General features: G+C 39.0%; 7 protein-coding genes across 19 annotated transcripts; 3 read left to right on the top strand and 4 right to left on the bottom strand.

Annotated features, from left to right (window-relative positions):
* Nucleotides 1-122: 122 nt before the first annotated feature.
* On the bottom strand, nt 123-2,906 carry LOC111777484. Of its 4 annotated transcripts, none has more exons than XM_023657110.1 (5): nt 2,661-2,899; nt 2,347-2,467; nt 1,915-2,086; nt 721-793; nt 123-621 (listed from the first exon to the last, which is right to left on the bottom strand). In XM_023657110.1, the coding sequence occupies exons 1-5, from the start codon at nt 2,850-2,852 to the stop codon at nt 607-609; spliced, it is 573 nt and encodes a 190-aa protein (XP_023512878.1). In that variant the 5' UTR covers nt 2,853-2,899; the 3' UTR covers nt 123-606. The 4 variants fall into 4 exon arrangements, with proteins under 4 accessions (XP_023512878.1, XP_023512877.1, XP_023512879.1 ...); XM_023657109.1 differs by having other exon boundaries at nt 123-554; nt 677-793; XM_023657111.1 differs by having other exon boundaries at nt 123-793; nt 1,915-2,068; nt 2,661-2,906.
* Nucleotides 2,907-3,117: 211 nt separating this feature from the next.
* Nucleotides 3,118-6,308, top strand: LOC111777445 (protein N-lysine methyltransferase METTL21A). Of its 3 annotated transcripts, none has more exons than XM_023657056.1 (10): nt 3,118-3,188; nt 3,554-3,653; nt 3,809-3,875; nt 4,141-4,206; nt 4,589-4,682; nt 4,783-4,896; nt 5,256-5,356; nt 5,487-5,561; nt 5,641-5,733; nt 5,894-6,308. In XM_023657056.1, exons 2-10 carry the CDS (start codon nt 3,640-3,642, stop codon nt 6,182-6,184), a joined length of 915 nt encoding a protein of 304 aa, XP_023512824.1. In that variant the 5' UTR covers nt 3,118-3,188; nt 3,554-3,639; the 3' UTR covers nt 6,185-6,308. The 3 variants fall into 3 exon arrangements, with proteins under 3 accessions (XP_023512824.1, XP_023512825.1, XP_023512826.1); XM_023657057.1 differs by having other exon boundaries at nt 3,133-3,225; XM_023657058.1 differs by lacking the exon at nt 3,118-3,188 and adding an exon at nt 3,235-3,456.
* On the bottom strand, nt 6,280-8,248 carry LOC111777444 (alpha-L-fucosidase 1). Its single transcript, XM_023657055.1, has 3 exons — nt 7,571-8,248; nt 7,241-7,477; nt 6,280-7,167 (listed from the first exon to the last, which is right to left on the bottom strand). Exons 1-3 carry the CDS (start codon nt 8,134-8,136, stop codon nt 6,399-6,401), a joined length of 1,572 nt encoding a protein of 523 aa, XP_023512823.1. The 5' UTR covers nt 8,137-8,248; the 3' UTR covers nt 6,280-6,398.
* A 993-nt stretch (nt 8,249-9,241) lies between these two features.
* Nucleotides 9,242-10,534, top strand: LOC111777685 (heavy metal-associated isoprenylated plant protein 3). Its single transcript, XM_023657395.1, has 5 exons — nt 9,242-9,369; nt 9,437-9,557; nt 9,644-9,828; nt 9,920-10,007; nt 10,077-10,534. Exons 1-5 carry the CDS (start codon nt 9,361-9,363, stop codon nt 10,442-10,444), a joined length of 771 nt encoding a protein of 256 aa, XP_023513163.1. The 5' UTR covers nt 9,242-9,360; the 3' UTR covers nt 10,445-10,534.
* Nucleotides 10,535-11,258: 724 nt separating this feature from the next.
* Nucleotides 11,259-13,119, bottom strand: LOC111776697. 8 transcript variants are annotated; one of them, XM_023656019.1, is made up of 4 exons: nt 13,051-13,119; nt 12,499-12,887; nt 12,164-12,225; nt 11,259-12,055 (listed from the first exon to the last, which is right to left on the bottom strand). In XM_023656019.1, exon 4 carries the CDS (start codon nt 12,014-12,016, stop codon nt 11,630-11,632), a length of 387 nt encoding a protein of 128 aa, XP_023511787.1. In that variant the 5' UTR covers nt 12,017-12,055; nt 12,164-12,225; nt 12,499-12,887; nt 13,051-13,119; the 3' UTR covers nt 11,259-11,629. The 8 variants fall into 8 exon arrangements, 7 of the variants coding, with proteins under 7 accessions (XP_023511787.1, XP_023511786.1, XP_023511782.1 ...); XM_023656018.1 differs by lacking the exon at nt 12,164-12,225; XM_023656014.1 differs by lacking the exon at nt 12,164-12,225 and having other exon boundaries at nt 12,476-12,887.
* A 237-nt stretch (nt 13,120-13,356) lies between these two features.
* On the top strand, nt 13,357-16,594 carry LOC111777425 (ABC transporter F family member 1). Its single transcript, XM_023657016.1, has 6 exons — nt 13,357-13,524; nt 13,634-13,862; nt 14,371-14,444; nt 14,533-14,743; nt 14,820-15,054; nt 15,225-16,594. The coding sequence occupies exons 2-6, from the start codon at nt 13,641-13,643 to the stop codon at nt 16,280-16,282; spliced, it is 1,800 nt and encodes a 599-aa protein (XP_023512784.1). The 5' UTR covers nt 13,357-13,524; nt 13,634-13,640; the 3' UTR covers nt 16,283-16,594.
* Nucleotides 16,595-17,591: 997 nt separating this feature from the next.
* LOC111777048 (auxin-responsive protein SAUR50) lies at nt 17,592-17,945 on the bottom strand. Its single transcript, XM_023656490.1, has one exon. The coding sequence runs from the start codon at nt 17,943-17,945 to the stop codon at nt 17,592-17,594; it is 354 nt and encodes a 117-aa protein (XP_023512258.1).
* Between the last annotated feature and the right edge of the window lie 1,144 nt (nt 17,946-19,089).

The following is a 19,089-nucleotide window of genomic DNA, read 5'->3' on the forward strand; positions in this document are numbered from 1 at the left end:
AAAAAAATTAATAATAATAAAAGGTGAAAGCCACAAAAGGAGGACTGTGTCTTCTAAAAGATATCTACCGACAGTTTCATATCTTAGAAGAAACCATAGAGTGTTTGAAATGTGGCTGTGGATTTTTTTAATAACTTGTCAGGTTTCCTTTCCATTTTATGACGTCTTTTCAGCTCATTTCATCTTTAATTTGCCCAAATATTTGAAATTCAATGACGTTTTCAATCCCCATCCATCTAAATGCCTATATCTTGAACGAGATATGCATCAATCAAAACTATAACTCGAACACCGCTTTCTTCTCATAATGCTAGAGTTTCGAACCTAAATTTGCATCAAACATGAGTATACCTTAGTGGTGATTGATATATACTTACCGGAGTTGCCTTTTATAGTCTTGTTCAGCTGGTGTGTTGCAAGTATTCTTTCACAAATTTGACGCAAGTCGTACTTCTAGGGCGCTATATAGAAGTTTATGCCTGCTTATCCCGGCTACAATCACACTATTGAACAACGATCCAACTGTTCCATTCCCAAGAAAGCTATCTTGTCATGTGTCATGTCCCAAAGGAAAGAAATAGAATCTACTTCATTCTTCCTTTCTAGTTAAAATCCTCTCCACTGCACAAAAAATCATATCAAATAACAAAGTCTAAATGATAGCAAAAATACAAACAGTTGAAGAAAGGGATAGGATTAGGTAGTTTTTGAGGTGCCCACATCACATCTCTTTTGCTTTTTGGAGCTATGCATGTTTTGTCCATTACCAACAGCAGATGATACCTTGGTTAGCCTGCAAACAAAATTAAGCAGTCAATTCACTAAAAATATATAGAGCCACTAGGCAATCATAACTTGGCCAGCCAAAAACAAGACAAAAAAATCCATCGGACTGGTGAATTTCAATTCTCTTTCAAGTAACTTTTGTAATTTCAACCCAACCTTTATTGCTTATAGAACTCAAAAAACATCAGCTTCATCAGTATGCACTCGAGGAATATCTAGTAAGTTTTGAAGTTAAACCGTCTCAAAAGTCAGAAGAAGCTGAAGGGGCAATTTCACCCATGCATTTAGCTCAATTATGTAATAACATCTGACAGAGAGAATGGAGATTGGATGGAAAGAAAAAATTTAAGGCCTTTCGGACTGGTTTAGGACAGCTTTGAATTAGATGCTTTTTCTTGTTGGGATGCTTAAAATGAGAAGCCCATGGTGAGGGTGCAGCTCAGCCCAAGCTCACCCCTAGCTGATATTGTACTCTTTGGGCTTTCCCTTTCAGGCATCCCTTCAAAGTTTTTAAAGCGTCTACTAGGAAGAGGTTTCTACACCCTTATAGAAAATATTTTGTTCCCCTCTCCAACCGATGTGGGATCACATCAACTCTAAGTCTTTCCACTTTATATCAAGTTATTATGGTTTCCACGTTAAAATATGAAATCCCAAGACCACTTCAATAAATCTTATTTCTACCCGCAAGGAACCAACTCCCTTAACTCCCGTCCTTCCCTCCCTCCCTAGAACTTGATAGGGGATGAGATTCATTCACTTGCATTACTGCTAGCAGTACAATAAGTTTTGGTCTTAACGCCTTAACTACTGCTGCTGTGCAGCCTTTCCTTGGGTTCATAGAGTCATGTTTCCCATTTACCCACAATGGAGAAAATGCCCCCACCAGGTAGGCGGCCACGGGTCATAACGCACTCTTCGCACAACCTTTGTGACACTCAAAATAATTATACTAATAAAAAACAAGTAAACTTAGCTAAATGATTGTGGAGCTATATATGTGCCTGCCTAAAGATTCACCCATACCCGAGAAGATAGTCCTTCAAGAAAAAGAAAAGCATGTAGAAACCCACATAATAAGAAGAACTAATGACAAAGGGAGGAAAATTAACAGCAGCCCTCTCTTACCCATACAATTCCCTCAATCTCAGAATTGCTGGTTGAAATCCTGAACTCAGAGGAACAAGTTGCACAACTCTCGAGTGTTGTGCATTGCCATTCTTTGGTTTAGAGATCGTCATTCTAAACATCTCTCCCTCCAGAATTTCACTTACAGCTTCAGCTGCATCACGAAATGAAACTTCCACCAGCAATCAGATCACTAGAAAACAGAACAGCTTGGATGAACGAAGATTAAGCCAGATTTTATGGAAAACAATCGAAAATTCTCCCACAAATTGTATTTGTAACGTAATCTTCTGACAACTTCTGATGATCATTAAGGACTCCGCCTCTAGGTTGTTTAATGAAATGCCTCTCGTTCTAAATCGTTTATGTCCATTCAAAGAGAATCTCATGCAAACCAACGAGAAGTAACTCACAAATACAAAGGGAATTTACCAGCAAACGGATGAAGCTTGGCAAAGTCGAAAAACTCATCAGCAGAACAACCAAACAGAACCCTAGCAACCCTATCAAAGCATATTACAGTTTGTACTTTCTTATCCGTAGCAATTGACATCTGCCAAAAAACAATGGAAATATAGGAACCCTAATCAGAGCTACAATATAAAGAATGCAATGCAATGAACAAGCTCAAACCCAATGGCATTTCCCACTCAAATTACAAGTGGAATTCCAACGACAAGAACATCGTATGAAGTTCCCACACATTCTGAAAATAAATTCTCAAGTAAAAACACGGAGGTACTCACAAGTAGACGAAAGACGCGCTTGGAGGAGGAGGAACAGGGATTGAAGGCGTTGAAGTTGCAGAATTTGCAGAGAGAAAAAGGGGGGTTACTAGGGAGTGTCCTCTCACAGATTGAACAAACCCTGTAGCAGAAACTGGTGTGATCCATGGCTATCACTGCGCACATTGTTGTTATTGGCTTATCGTTTTCCATTACTCCTCTGATGGAGGTTGCCTCCCTTCCTGGAAAATGAAAAGACGCGGCGCTCCGCCGCTATATGGGCAGGTTTTTCAATAAATTTTAAAGCTCAAAATCTCATTTAACTTTGGGCCTACAATTGGGCCTTGAAGTTTTCCATAATCTTTCAAGCCATATTGTTCGGCCCAGTCTCAGGCTGGGCCTGTAGTCAACAAACGGCCCACGGATACTATGGTGGCTTCATCGCCGGGAACAGAGGCGATGAAAAACCCAACGAATATAGGAGACCTGGAATGCACGGGACTCGAGAGTCAGTCTTCAAACAACGAATTAAGAAGCTCCATCAATTTGGTACGTTCCTTCTCTTGATTGGGCAAAACTCTATGCTGTCTGTCAAAATCTTAATTTTATATGCATTCATCTTTCACAATTTTCGTTTTATTCCATACTAGAACTTGAGTTGAGTGTGTGATCTTGTCTCTTCCCTTCCGGAAAGAAGAAATTAGTTCATAGATAATCGCCGATGCTTTCAATCTGGTTTCTATCTATGGAAAAGGGTTTTAGTCGATTGGATTTGCTTCTAGGAATATGAATCTCGACTTTATTTTGTCTAGACTGTGTATGTTTATGCAATAACTCATTAGAAGTAGTTCAGCATTTTCGTTCAGTTCAGGTGTTACCTACTTTATATTTATGTAATGAAGTAATTTCCATAGGTATCTCTCAATCTAAATCCCTGCCGAAACAAAAGAAATTTGAATTCTGCATTGCAGCAAATACGTTCTGAGGAAAGGTTCTTGCTATGGAGGCCGACAGGTACAGTAGTTTTGGCTTTCCTATTTGTTTATCATTTTGTATTGGAAGCCATAATCTTAAGTAATTTATAGCATCTGCTCATATCTTGAAAATAAGATATGCATGTCAATTTTTATTCTTATCACCTAATGTATTATTCAATTTTGTATTATCAGGTTGAATTCTCCCAGTACATTTACCATGACCATGGAAGTATTGGGTCATGAATTGCGATTCTATCAGGTATTGCCTGCAACGTTATTTTAAATTTTCATGCGGAACATACTTTCAGATTTGACATTATCACTTGGCAATCTATCATATCCATGGTACTTCAAGAACATGTCTATAAAGCTCATTTGTGTAATAAGTACTCATCCACAGTAGAATCCTTTACCCCTTGAGATTTCAGAGAGACATTTGTGTAGTCCTTGCTAATTTTTGTTCTACTGTAATATATGTAATAACATATCTGACCGTGGAAGTATGTTACATTGCGGTGTTATAGGATCCCAATTCAAAACATTTAGGAACAACAGTGTGGGATGCATCACTGGTGTTCGTCAAGTTTCTGGTAATCACCGTTTTTTTCTTACAGTCTTTGGATTTATCAGTATCATCTTGCTTACGAAGGGAAAATTTAGTTGTTTGTACAAAAGTTTTCAATTTTGTTACTCTGTTAACAATATATGATGCGCCTAGTCGAATGGAACATATTTAGAGCGTGCTTTCTGCAACGATTAGATTTTTATCAACTCCTCATTCATCTGTGAACATATAGTGTGAAATGTCATTCAATACAACTATTTTATCGAAGGTAGTTTACTGTAACCCTTCATGACACATCCCTTATTGTGTTAGATCTATTTTTTCATGGGTCACATGATATGTATCTTAATTAGAACAGGAAGATTATCGTTCTTTAACAATGTTTAAGTTCTTCTTTCATGTTTCAGGAGAGGAATTGTCGAAAAGGAAAATTTAGCCCTTCTAAACTTAAGGGAAAGCGTGTTGTCGAACTTGGCGCTGGTTGTGGGCTAGCTGGGTTTGGTGAGTCTTTGATGTAAAGTTTAATATGGAACAATTCCTTTGAGTTGCTAATCCTTGTGGTTTAAGGGCTAACTATTTTAATTTGAACTTCTCTTTGTAGGCATGGCATTGCTTGGATGTGATGTAATTGCTACAGACCAAAAGGAGGTTTTGCCTATACTATCAAGAAATATCGAGCGTAATACACCAAGCTTAGCACAGATGAATCCCTCAGGTAGGCTTTGAAAAATTAGAAATTACAAACTTCCTTGTAACAATCATTAACATTCTAATGGTGGCAATTCAGTTAGAAAAAATCAGTTTGTTTGAAGTTTGTTTTAGGGCTTTAATTTAATTTTACAAGCATGATAGGATTTGTAATTGATTGCATTATGAAACTTGTTTTAGGGCTGATAGGATTTGTAATTGATTACAAGCATGATAGGATTTGTAATTGATTACAAGCATGATAGGATTTGTAATTGATTGCATTATCAAACAAACTTCCTTGTAAAAAATCAAAGGCTGTAGAATTAAATTAACCAAATTTAATTTTTTTAGGTTTTTCTAATTAGAGAAACTTGTTCGTTGTAGATTCATTTGGTTCAATTAGGGCAGCAGAATTAGACTGGGGGAATGAAGATCATATCAAGGCTGTAGGCCCACCCTTTGACTTTATTATTGGCACTGACGTGGTAAGTTTATGAAGATTATTTCTGGTTGAAGCATACAATGGTACATTATTCAATAGCATGGTTTTCTCATATGATTTACAAAGCAAATAAGCGGCCACAAAAGTTGTAATTTTTATCATTCAACGTGAAGGTTTATGCAGAACATCTCTTGGAACCACTTTTAAAGACAATACATGCATTATCAGGTCCCAAAACTACAATTATGGTATGAAATATTAACTTTTATCCACATTTTCACATTGGATATTATTCTTTGCTCATTTATTCATACTTGTTATGTGAAGTTGGGGTATGAGATTCGTTCAACAAATGTTCATGAGCAAATGCTCGAGATGTGGAAAAAGAACTTCGAGGTGAAAACTGTATCAAAATCAAAGGTACGATTTACTTTCAACATTTTTAGAATCTCTGAAACGGCCATAGATTAAGATGTTTATCCTTGTACAGTTTTGTAGCATTGACAATAGAGATGACCCTGCCAGTCCTCGGCCAAATACGTAAACCGTGTTACATTATTTATCTTGCTGTTTGTTGCAGATGGACTCCCAGTACCAGCATCCCAGCATTCAGCTTTACATTATGGGGATGAAATCTGCAGCAGAGAACGCAGAGAACGCAGAGAACACTCAAGACAATGTCGATCAGGAAATTGACAGAGTTTGTTCAAGTCAGGAGAACGACGAAAAGGATGTAAGTTGTGATGGAACGGGAATCCAGAAGGCGGATGAGCCAGTTTCGGAACACGAGGATCAGAAACTGGGCGACTGGGAAGCTAGAAGAATAGGCTCTATGGCTGCTCGGCTTCTGCAAGATGTAAAAATTACTTGACCCTTTCTTTCGGAGATATCTTTTGCAGTGTTCATACTTGAACCAATAGGTTAAATTCATAATAATATTATACCTTGCGCTGGTGACAATGTTTGTTTATGAAATAGTTGACGGCTTTCCTTCATTTTTAAGTTCAATGCCACAAATCTTTGCAAAAGCAGGTGTGTACATACTCAAATCATTACAAGTATGAGCTAGAATGAGAAGAGCATTATCATACAGCAGAAATCTGAGAATTATTCAAGGTAATCTGACGAAGAATGTCACTGCCATTGATGCCTGCTCCCAATGTCTTATCAAAATGACTACTCAAATGAGAGAAGTTATCCACATGAATCCCCAAATAAGAAACGAGGGGATCAGCCCTTGATTTCTCAATAACAAGTCTCAAGAATTGAGATTCCACGGTTGGAAATTTCAGTATTCTCCGGTAACCCACTGTGGAGCCTCTCACCACTGTTCTCCAAACACCCTCATCATTCAGAACATCAAAATGAAACTCAACAATCCTCTGTCCCATGTGAATCGGCTCTTGAATATGCAGCACATTGAAAGATATGAACTCTTGAAGGTTCAGATACAGAGACCAAGTGGGTTGATGATTCTGAGCAGGAGCCCAGTAAGTGTAGATACCTTCTTTGAGGACGTTCGAGGGGATGAAGCGGTCGTCTTCGCCATTTCCTCGCGTGCTGCTAGCATCTACAAGAGCATTTTCTGCCAAATTGTGGGAGAAAATGGAGTCTCGGATCTTGGTGAATTCTTGCAGCACTTGTATATCTTCAGCTGATATTAAACCTGAGGAATTTGGAGGTACATTTAGCAGCAAGAGGCAGTTTCTGCCGGCTGATTTGTAATATATGTCGAGAAGTGTTCTTGCTGACTTTGGAACTTCTGATGGATGCCAGAACCAACCAGGCCTTATTGAGACATCACACTCAGCTGGAACCCAATCGTGGCCAAATGGGTCACCTTCTCCAGAGTATCTGAATACGATAGAGGTTGGAATAAACAGCAAGCAGAGATAGAGAAGCCATTAAAATTGAGAAGTGAACTCACTGGGAATCGGTGCCGCCGATCTTTGCAGCACTGCAGTTAAAAAGAGACCAGCAAGTAGGCTTGGCGACACCCGCTTCGTCGCCAATCCACCGGCAGTCGGGACCGGCGTCGGAGAAAATGACAGCGCCCGGTTGGAGCTGATGAATTAAACTAAACCATGAATCGAAGAAATATTCCATGTCCTTCTCATCCTTTCCCTTTGCACCATCCAACCACACCTCCTCGATCTCTCCATACCTAAAAGATCAAATCAGCATCAAAACATTACCCAATTGACTCAATTAGCGAAACAAGCAAATTGTTAAACGACAAGGAACCAAGAACCAGTGCCTGGTAAGCAATTCAGTCATTTGGCCAACATAGAACTCATTATATTCCAGAGTATTGCCATAACAGGGCTCGTGACGATCCCACGGCGACAGATAGAGTCCCAATCCAAGTCCTGCTTCTTTGGCAGCCTTGGCCAGTTCCCCAACCACATCTCCTTCCCCATCTCTCCAGGGGCTCGACCGTACCGAGTAATTTGTATACTCCGACGGCCACAAACAGAACCCATCATGGTGCTTTGCAGTTAGAATCAAACGGGAAAACCCAGCGTCCTTGGCGACTCGGACCCATTGAGCAGCATCGAGATTGGTGGGGTTGAAGGCCGATGGGTCAACGTGGCCAGTTCCCCATTCGGAATCGGTGAAGGTGTTGGGGCCAAAGTGAAGGAAAAGGGCCATGTTTCCGAGTTGCCATTGGATCTGAGAAGCGGAGGGGATGGGAAGAATGGGAAGCGGAGGGGGAGAGCTAATCGAAGAAGAAGAAGAAATGGATTGGAGTAACAGAGAGAGGAGGAAGACAATGGAAATTTGGGTTTCAGAAATGGAATTGATCGCCGGCTTCTTCTTCATTGGCAGTGAAGATATATCAGAATTTGGTTCAGTCGGAGCTTTTAAGCCATCCTCCTTTTCATCTTCACTGTTCAACCTCAACGACTTCACAAATAATGGAATCAATAAAATCCGTACGTAATTATTCAAAAAATATATAATAACCAACAAAAGAAAAAAAAAAAGAAAAAAAAAGTGGAAGGCCCATGAGGAAGCTTGTCCCATGTGGGGCCCACTAAAGTCCAGTGGAGAAGCCCAATGGGCCTTTTTATGTTTCAGACTTGTGCTGGTTCTGTCAGTACTTTAATGGGCCAGCCCAAGACGGCTTACTTGTATATAAGCCCAAATGGCCACCGACTAACCACAGAATGTTCTGGGCCGTATGGAAGCCTGTCCCATGTGGGGTCCACTAAAGTCCAGTTAAGAAGCCCATTGGGCCTTTTTGACTTACCGAGCCGTAAGGAAGCCTGTCCATGTGGGGTCCACCAAAGTCCAGTGGAGAAGCCCAATGGGCTTTTCAACTTAAAGGTCAGTGGAGAAGCCCAATGGGCCAGTTTTTATGTTTTTGTTCTGTTTCTGTCAATACATTAAAGGGCCAGCCCAATACTTGACTTAGTCGGTGGGCTTATAAACAAATAACCATGGAAGATTCTGGGCCGTAAGGAAGCCTATCCATGTGGGGTCCACTAAAGTCCAGTGGAGAAGCCCAATAGGCCTTTTTTAGGTTATAGACTCGCTCTGGTTCTGCCAATACTTTAATGGGCCAGCCCAAGGCTCAACTCATTTGTTCATAAGCCCAAACGGCCCGCAACGAACATGAAAGGTTCAGGGCAGTAAGTCTCACGCGTCTCACACTAAATTAATTGAACCACACATGACGCACTAACCAAGTAAACGCTACTTCATTTAATTCTTTTTTTATAAAAAAAAAAAAAAAAAAAAAAAAAAAAAAAAAAAAAAAAAAAAAAAAAAAAAAAANAAAATAATTACACTCCACGTAATGTACAGCAAGTCAATTGACTATGCTTTTCAAGTGTTTGTAATTTACATTTTGACCCTTATATTTCACCTTATTTTATTATCCAACTATCACAATCGACCATATTACTTTAAAGCCCAAGTGAAAGTAGTGGAAGGAAGCAGCCACCGCGTCCGCCGTCATCACCGCTATAAATACTCAGCCCACTCCCACTGTTTCAGAAACCAACTCTGCAAATTCAACCAATACCATTCCTAATTCGAACAATGGGCAAGGTCAGTGGTCACTCCATTCTTCTTCCTCTGTTCTAATCCATTTCCCTTACTTTCTCTCTGTTTACAGAAACAGAACGGCGCCCATGGAAGCGACAAAGAAGAAGACAGTACCACCGCCGTGTTCAACATCGATATGCACTGCGAGGGCTGCGCCAACAAACTCAGAAGGTGTGTCCGACAAATCCAAGGTATCATCAATTCCCGATTCCCCTTTTTTCTTCTCAATATTATAAAGCAGATTCCAAACCCAATCCGATTTTTCCATTTACTGAAGGCGTTGAGAGAGTCAGAGCCGATTGGGAAGCCAACAAGCTAACGGTGATCGGAAAATTCGACGCGTCGACTCTCCGAGAGAAGCTCGCCGGTAAAACTAAGAAGAAAATCGACATTGTCTCGACGGAGGGCAAGAAAGAAAAGAAATCGAAGAAACCAGAAGACGAGAAGCCCAAAGACGAAGAGGTGAGTGAATACCTCTCATGGTTAGAGTAAATGGGGTGAGTCAACTTGGATTTTTAAATTTATTTGTTATTTTTTTAATTATTCCGACCAGGCTCCGGTGACGACGGCGACGTTGAAGGTGGAACTGCATTGCCAGGGTTGCGTCGAGAGGATTTACAAAGTCGTATCAAGGACCAAGGGTGAGATTTAATTATTGCTCATCAAATTAATTTTGGAGTTGAAATGAACAATTAATGGGTGTTTTGCAGGAGTGGAGGATATGGCGATGGAGAGACAAATGGATTTGGTTACGGTGAAAGGGAAAATGGACGTCAAGGCTCTGATTCACAATTTGGAAGACAAACTCAAGCGGAAAGTTGCAGTGGTGGTACCCAAAAAGGACAAAGACGACGGAGATGGCGCCGACAAGAACAAAAGCGGCGGAGAGGTCACTCAAGAGAATGGCGGCGGAGAAACGGACGGCGACAGACTTGATTACATGGCAGTTCCGGCTCCGGGTTATGAGTACGGGTTCGGGTACGGGTACGGGTATGGTCATGGTGGATTCGTTGGAGAACATTTGCCTTCGTCTCAAATGTTTAGCGATGAGAATCCGAATGCTTGCACAGTGATGTAATAAATATAGTTTTTTTTTTCTTTTAAATAAATGTAATTCGATTTGCCAGAGTTTGTTTCCTTATATATATATACAACTCTTTTGACTTTTTTAATTTATTATTTATATAATTTTGTAATATACTTAATCTCATTTAATATAACTAACTTACCATATACAAATTTTGTAATATACTTTATCTTATTTAATATAAAACGAATGAATCAAAATAGTTTAAACTATTATAATAATCTAGCTCAATAAAAATAAAATAGTCAATTATAAAAAATTAAATAATAAAATTACTCATAACAATACCATACTATTATTTTTCCTAGGCATTAACAATTATAATCATAAGTCTAAGCAAGATGAGCTATAACGTTCATAATCAAGCTCTTAAGAAATGGAATATTCTTTGAAATATCTAAAATATTCCAAAAGTCAGACAGCTCGAGCAAGAAAGAGACAGCCGAATGGAAGATGTTGGATGAAAAGAAAAGTCTCACATCCGCTAATTTAGGTAATGATCATGAGTTTATAATCAAGGAATACTCTCCAGGAAGGGGAAGTAGTGAAAGAAGGAGAGAATATGCGAGTGAAACAACTAACTTAAACTTAGTCCTTGCTTTACCGAGTCAAAGAATAGTTAATAGTTCCACCCCAGTTCAATCTGGTTCAGGAAAGAACAGAGAACCCATCGTATCAAATTCTGTTCTGCGATATTTGAGAATCACCGTCAATACCTCGGTGTAGGTCAAAGATAGAATGAATTTCTTGTTGGTCAGTCCGTCAGAGTGAAAGAGTGAGAAAGCAAGCAAAAAAGCCAGCAAAGTAAAGCTATGAGAGCTTATGCTCAAAGTGGACAATATCGTAACATTGTGGAGAGTCGTGTTTGTCTAACAAGTAACCTAAAAAGTTTGGAGTCCAACTTTTGGCCTTCCCAAACCTAATATCAAGCCAGTTCTTAAACAAGTAAAAGGAACAGGTAACCAAAAAGTGGAGAATATAATGATCATATTAGACCATTTCACTGTGATAACATCATTGCCCAAAGTTGGATGCTATCACTATCACTTTGCCACTAATAAACATAGTTCCTTCCATTTAGCTGCATCTAATCTTTCATGGTGACTGGGCGAGCTCGAGCTCGAGCCGAGCCTCCTTTTTTCCCAGCCAAGGACTATTTTGATCGCTTTTGGATACTTACTCATAACTTGGCCGAGATGCATCGTCGTCATTGTTGTCGAGAATAAGTTTAACTCCGTTGTTCTTGAGTGAGTTGACTATAGCCCAGATTTTTGTGCGGTTTTTGAAGCCTTTCTTTTCGATTTCCTTGTTTACATCCATGTGAATCCCTCTTCCTTGGCCCTGTTCGAGACCATCGACTTTGAGTCGCATAGCCAACACCTCTCCAACAACTGCAGCTGCCTTAGCATTACAAGACCGCCCACATTCAAGTGAACCCTTGATGGAGTGTTCAACTGTGGATGCAGTTGCGACAATCCGTCCATTGTTTCTATCTACCACATTTGCAGTTATATACTTTAAAGATATGAATAATCGTACAACGTAACGCTTTAATACTGTCATTCCCAACAGTTAGATGTTCAAAATCCCCCTTCCAATCACCTATCCAAAATGTTAAAATATCCCATTCAATGTTCATACTCCGGAAAACGAAGTTGTCAATATACTAATTCATAAGCATCAATCAGAAGCAGTGCCAGTAAGCCCAACCTTAAAAAAGCATCCCTTACAAGTTACAATTGAATGATAGATTCACACAGAGAACCAAAAAACTGCAATAAGTTACAAGGTTTTAGAACCATTTCATTTTATAAAACCAGCAAACATCTGATTACGCATGTGATGAAATCATTCATTAAGACAATGAACACTCTATAAGGGTATGCATAACATCTGATGGAGTAAATTTAGGCTTCCTTATAGTCATTTTCAATCAAAAAGCGAAATCAAATCACATCATAAGCGTTGCAGTATTATAGAATGCATAAGAAAATCAAATATTGCAGCTAATGGGAGCCTGACCTAAATGGTTAGAGGTTTTGAACCTTGAATCATCAATCGATGAGCTCCAAGAACCCACAAAGATAATGTAACAACAATCGATTTCCCAAAGACCGAAACTTCTCTGCAATGAATAATAAGCAGCCCATCAGATAATTTATTCAAATAAGGACATTCAACAACATAAATTTAGAGAAAAAGTTCAGAATTTTGAGAAATCTCAATTCTAAGAAGTGATAAAATTAACGCAGCCTCCCTCATCTTTTCTTTTTTCTACCCTAAATCCAAAACCCATCTTCCAATTTCGCGTTTAAACTTTTCTGTTACTTCGTTTTTGAGTTTTTGATAGGTCTGTTGTTTCTAGAGCTTGCCGAATTGCTTCCTGTCCTACCATGGCGGGTCTAACAGAGAAACAACGACAAAAGATAAAACCCTAGAAAAGAAAGTAACCGAATCGAAATTAGTGGTTCGTTTAAGCTCAAAAACAACGAAACTAAACGCATTAATCAACTAATCGCTTCCAGTTCACCAGAAAAACGAAAGCAGAGAAGGAGCAGCATCACAGTAAAGCAATGAATGCAGAGTGATACGATTACCTCGAATGGAAGCGCAATGGAGGGTCGGAAGATGAGAGACAACAAAACCAGTGATCAATGTGATCAATGTGACGAAGTGGGCCTTTTCATTTGGTTGCAACTTTTAAAGTGCAGGCCCATGGGCTTTCGAATTGTTATTGGGCCAACTTTTAAAGTCCAGCCCAATATCAATACAAAGTAAATTGTCTTATATGCCCTCACGAGGGCGTTAGAATAACTGATTCAGTCGGCTACGCAACCAGAAGAAATTGTTCGTGAAAGACACGTGGAGACATCAGCACGTCTATAAAAAGGAAGCCTCAGCCTCCTGATCGGCAGTACCTCGAACCCTCCATCTGCATCGCATTACGCGTCGCAGGTTCGATAAAAAGCGCAGAACAAAAGCGCCGTGGGAGACGAAGACCGATTTCTTCCTCTTCTCGCTCGCTCTGTCGGTGTCACTTTTGCGTGGTTGTTCTTTATCAATTTCCCCAGGTATGTATATGTATTCGGGATTCTTCACGATGTCTCTTATTTTGTTTCTATTGTTTTTAGGGTTTCTGTTTGGTGATTGATTTTTTTTTTTTTTTTTTGAACCTTTTAGGTTAAGGATGGTTTCCGACGCGAGCAAGAAGAAAGCTGCTCAGAAGAAGGCGGCTGCGGCGGCCAAGCGTGGAGGAAAAGCAGCGGCGGCTGCCGCTTCTTCCAAGGCTGCAGCGGCCAATTCGCAGAATGGAGTTGATAAGTTGGCTAATGGAGTGGACGCTCTTCAATTATCTGATCGGACTTGTACTGGTGTGCTTTGCTCACATCCTCTCTCCAGAGACATCCGAGTAAGCCCTAATTTTATTCTAGAATCAAATTCTTGTAAATCTATTGAGTGCTTCTTTTAAAAAGAATATCATAAAGAACTGTGGACTATTTTACTTTTTTATATATGTTTATTCTCCAAATGGTGCCTATTTTTGCGGAACTTGTGTAGCCTTCCTTAGTGTTCTTAGCTTTCAGTTTTTGGGAATAAATTATTCTTCGTTGTATAGTTTTTTCCTCCATGTAATTAATTGAAACAGTTGCTTATGGATGAATTTTCAATTGGATAATGCGCCATTAGGTTAGGTGGTGATTAGTGTTCTTTAATTCTCTTTTATTTAAAAAGAATAGTTGTTCTGTTGGATAATGCGTCAGTAGGTTAGGTTGAGACCTCCTATGACTCTTTAGCCCAAGAATATTGAACCTTAGCATTCGTTCATTTTCCTTGGTGATCTTTGGAAGTAGTGTCGTGCCGTTAGGGAAGTGTGAGTGATGATTCTAGTGATATCCTTACATGTGTGCTTTTTGCAGATAGAATCTTTGACAGTGACCTTTCATGGGCATGACCTTATTGTTGATTCCGAGCTGGAGCTCAATTACGGCAGGTTTGCTTTTAACTATTTCTGGCACAAGTAATTCCATTTCCACATGGATTCTTGTGGTTAGGCTTAATGTTTACAATTTATTTTTCAGACGTTATGGCTTGCTTGGATTAAATGGATGTGGTAAATCTACACTTCTCTCGGCAATTGGTTGTCGAGAGCTTCCTATTCCAGAACATATGGATATATATCACCTTACACGAGAGATTGAAGCTTCTGACATGTCTTCACTTGAAGCTGTGATGAGTTGTGATGAGGAGAGGTTGAAGTTGGAGAAGGAGGCAGAATCCTTGGCTGCACAAGTATGTTGATTAAAATCGAGTTTCTACGCTCTAAAAATTTACTAGTACTCATTATCTGCTGTTCTATTTAACTCAGGAGGATGGAGGCGGAGAGCAGCTTGATCGTATCTATGAACGTTTAGAAGCAATGGACGCATCAACTGCAGAAAAACGTGCTGCTGAAATTCTTAATGGTCTTGGGTTTAACAAGCAGATGCAAGGGAAGAAAACACGGGATTTTTCTGGTGGTTGGAGGATGAGGATTGCCTTAGCTCGTGCCCTATTCATGAACCCCACCATCCTTTTACTGGATGAACCGACCAATCATCTAGGTATATTTGTTTGGTTCAATGTTCTTCTATGTCATGTATAATTGACACACAATTCTTCCTTGTGCTACTGCTAAACGTTCCATTGAAATTAGAAATTAGAAACAGCGGTTGAATTCAAGAGTATTAATTAATAGTCTGACGAGTATCTTTGTTAATTTCCCGAATGACAGATCTAGAGGCTTGTGTCTGGCTAGAAGAAAACTTGAAGAAGTTTGACCGTATCCTGGTTGTGGTTTCACATTCCCAGGACTTTCTTAACGGTGTCTGCACAAACATTATACACATGCAGAACAGAAAATTAAAGCTTTACACGGGTAACTATGATCAGTATGTTCAGACCCGTTCTGAACTGGAAGAGAATCAGATGAAAATGTACAAGTGGGAGCAGGATCAGATTGCTTCCATGAAAGAGTATATTGCCAGATTTGGGCATGGGTCAGCAAAATTAGCACGGCAGGCTCAGAGTAAGGAGAAAACACTGGCAAAGATGGAGAGGGGTGGGCTTACTGAAAAGGTGGTGAGAGACAGGGTTCTTGTCTTCCGCTTTGTTGATGTTGGGAAGCTTCCCCCTCCAGTTCTTCAGTTCGTGGAAGTAACATTTGGCTATACCCCTGATAATCTCATCTATAAGAACATCGACTTTGGAGTTGATTTGGACTCTCGGATAGCTTTGGTTGGACCCAATGGTGCTGGCAAGAGTACCCTGTTGAAGCTGATGACAGGGGAACTGGTTCCTCTAGATGGCATGGTCCGACGACATAATCACCTTAGAATTGCCCAGTTTCATCAACATTTAGCTGATAAACTCGACTTGGAAATGTCTGCTCTCCAGTTCATGATAAAAGAGTACCCAGGAAATGAAGAGGAGAAGATGAGAGCGGCAATTGGTAAGTTCGGGCTCTCCGGTAAAGCCCAAGTGATGCCAATGAAAAATTTGTCCGATGGGCAGAGGAGCCGTGTTATCTTTGCGTGGTTAGCATGGAGACAACCTCACTTATTATTGCTTGATGAGCCCACTAATCACTTGGATATCGAGACAATCGACTCGTTGGCAGAGGCACTAAATGAGTGGGACGGAGGATTGGTTCTTGTAAGCCATGATTTTAGGCTCATTAACCAAGTGGCCCAGGAGATATGGGTATGCGAAAATCAAGCTGTAACCAAGTGGGAGGGTGACATTATGGACTTCAAGGAACACTTGAAGGTGAAGGCTGGATTAGCTGATTAGAGCTGTAAAATCGCGAGTTTACGCCGTTGAAATCAATACCATATACCTTGGCTTGAATGTGGTGTCGTATCACGCCACGGCTCGGCCAGCATGTACGTGATGTGCCCACAAAACGAGCACTGATGGGCTTTGTTATTGTATCGAGCCAGCAGTTTTAATGGGCCTCGTAGGTGATGTTTTTGTTTAATCTTTCGTGTACCCTATATATATATATATATATGAGTTGGTTGGTTTTTGAGCCAACCTTGATAGAGCCATGTCCAATATTTTCTGTTTAGACACCATGCGAATATAAACAGTCAATCTTCTATTTTTGGGTTTTCTTATCGAGTTAAATATATCGGTCTTGTTTCTCATTTGGGCCATTCTTAGACTCGCCAAGCTTACCCGAGTGATGAGGGGTTTATGTTGGCATGAACTTTGAAATAGGAAGCTAATTAGTTAATTCTTTTTCAATATATAATCTCTATTAAAAATATAAATATATGCCGCGTGTGTGTATATATATATATATATATATATATATATATATAAAAGCATACAAATAACGAAATGTTGGGCAAAATATTTATTCTATTGGTTTAGCTATTTAGCAATTAAAAACATACTTAGGAATATGCAAATAACATTGATGGATAACAAATCTAAACATCATTAGTATACCTTTTTGTATTTATTGGCATGATATATCAATGATGGATCAAATATCAAATGAACATATAAATAATCACCCGTGGAAAACAAAATTAAAATATTACGAATTTACCCTTTTTTTTAAAAAAAAAAATTTGTTGCTACATGATAGACCTAGTAACAAATAAACATGAAAGATAGAAATCATTCACACATGATCGTATCAATCTTAACAAATAAGCTTAGAAAATAAAAGTTAAATATTAATATTTTTATTCATAATACTAGTATATAAGATAGGTAATATCAATAATAAATATTATAACAAGCGAGCATACAAAAAAAATATAACAAGCGAGCATACAAACAATCGATAATAGACACTTAAGAGTTACATAATAAAAGAAACTAAGAAACAGGGTACACCATTTTTAAACACGTGCATGAATGTAAAAATTACACCAAATTAAACGCAACACAAAATCAACATGTTATCAAATGGCCATAACTTTTGTTAGCCATTCTCAAAATATAAAATTTTACATAGATAAAAAGTTTTACAAAGCCATGAAGAGTTGAAGCTACAAAAAAAAAAAAAAAAACCTCTTGATCCTCTTGGGTCATTTCAATAGCTTCAAAACCCCACATTACGTTTCTCCTCTTCCTCCTCCTCCTCCTATTCCTCGGCCAAGATCTGCTCGAGCTCGCTCGGCCGACACGGGACGGTCACTGCACCTTCATGATCAAATCCATACTCCTCCGCCGCCGCCTCCAACAGTCTCAAAAACGTCGGATTCGTCAAGCAACTCAATGGAACAGCAAACCGTTTCGGCTCCTCAGCATCAACCGCCACAACTGCAAAATGTCCTTCTTTGACATCCTCCGGTACCGGAGTCGAGTCGTAATCGAAGTCATCTTGACCAGAATCAGACCTCCGACCTAAGGAGAGGCTTCTCTGCAGCTTCCCAACGGCGGACTTGAGCTTGACAATGCCATTCTTCTTCATGGCTACGGTCACAAGCTTAGTCATTGGATCGATGATAATGGTAATGTGGGTGTTGAATGAATTTATAGTATGGGGTTTGAAGAGCATGCCATGTGACTTCGTCGCTCTCACCATTCCATGAAACGTCTCTATTGGAAGTCATGTCTGTCTCCCTGTCCAATAAACCTCAATTATATCTAATTTTGGTCTTTAACTAATTTAACGGTCTTAATTTACATCAAATTAAAAGAAAAAAAAAAGAATATTATGAAAATAGATTGAAGGATGAGATCTGGACCGTTGGAAGGGGTTTAGATGGAGGGCGTGTGAAGAGACACGTATAGCTATAAATACATAACTCAAAGTACAGACAAGGCGTTGTACAATTCCTAATGCTTGGTTGTACACCCGATCCACCTCTTTAACCCGCAACCGCCTCTCGGCCCCTCCGAACCAGCCCGGCCCACCGGCCCAATTAATTCATTTTTCAGATCGCCACACGTGTCCCTACAATAATTATTAATTCGAACTCCAAAAAAAGAAAAAAAAAAAAAAAAAAAAAAACNTAATCCCCACCTTCCTCTCAATTTCTTTCCAAGAAAATCCAGCCATTTTATTAGTTTCTATTTAATTTATAAATGTATAATTGTTTCCCTTTTTATTTTATTTTGGGTCGGCAATCGCACTTTTAATGTTAGCGAACTTGCTATTGTGCCGCACTCACTTCCCAGCAACAAGTGAGCTAAGCCAATTCGTTATTGCACCGACTACGCCAAGTGACGTATGCTCGAGCCTTTAGCCTCGATTTAAGAAGAAAATTTTAGAAAACAGGGGACAGAGAGATTTCAAAGAAAGTTGAAAGCAAGATTTAAAAGATTGGAATTTGTGTTATATGTGATGCGAGCAAAAAAAACGACAACAACTACTTACAATATATAACTATTGGATAGGAAAAAGTTTGACTAAGACATGAAAGATTCAATTGTATTTTAATTTGTTCATCTCAACGTAAATTAACAAAAAAAAAAAAAAAAAAAAAAAAAAAAAAAAAAAAAAAAAAAAAAAAAAAAAAANGTGAATAGTTTAATTTTTCATTATTTAATTATTCAACTCAATAAATAAATAAAAGTATATATATATATATATATATATATATATATATATATATATATATATATATATATATATA

Source organism: Cucurbita pepo, chromosome LG16 (genome assembly GCF_002806865.2).
Source record: "Cucurbita pepo subsp. pepo cultivar mu-cu-16 chromosome LG16, ASM280686v2, whole genome shotgun sequence".
Taxonomy (NCBI): domain Eukaryota; kingdom Viridiplantae; phylum Streptophyta; class Magnoliopsida; order Cucurbitales; family Cucurbitaceae; genus Cucurbita; species Cucurbita pepo.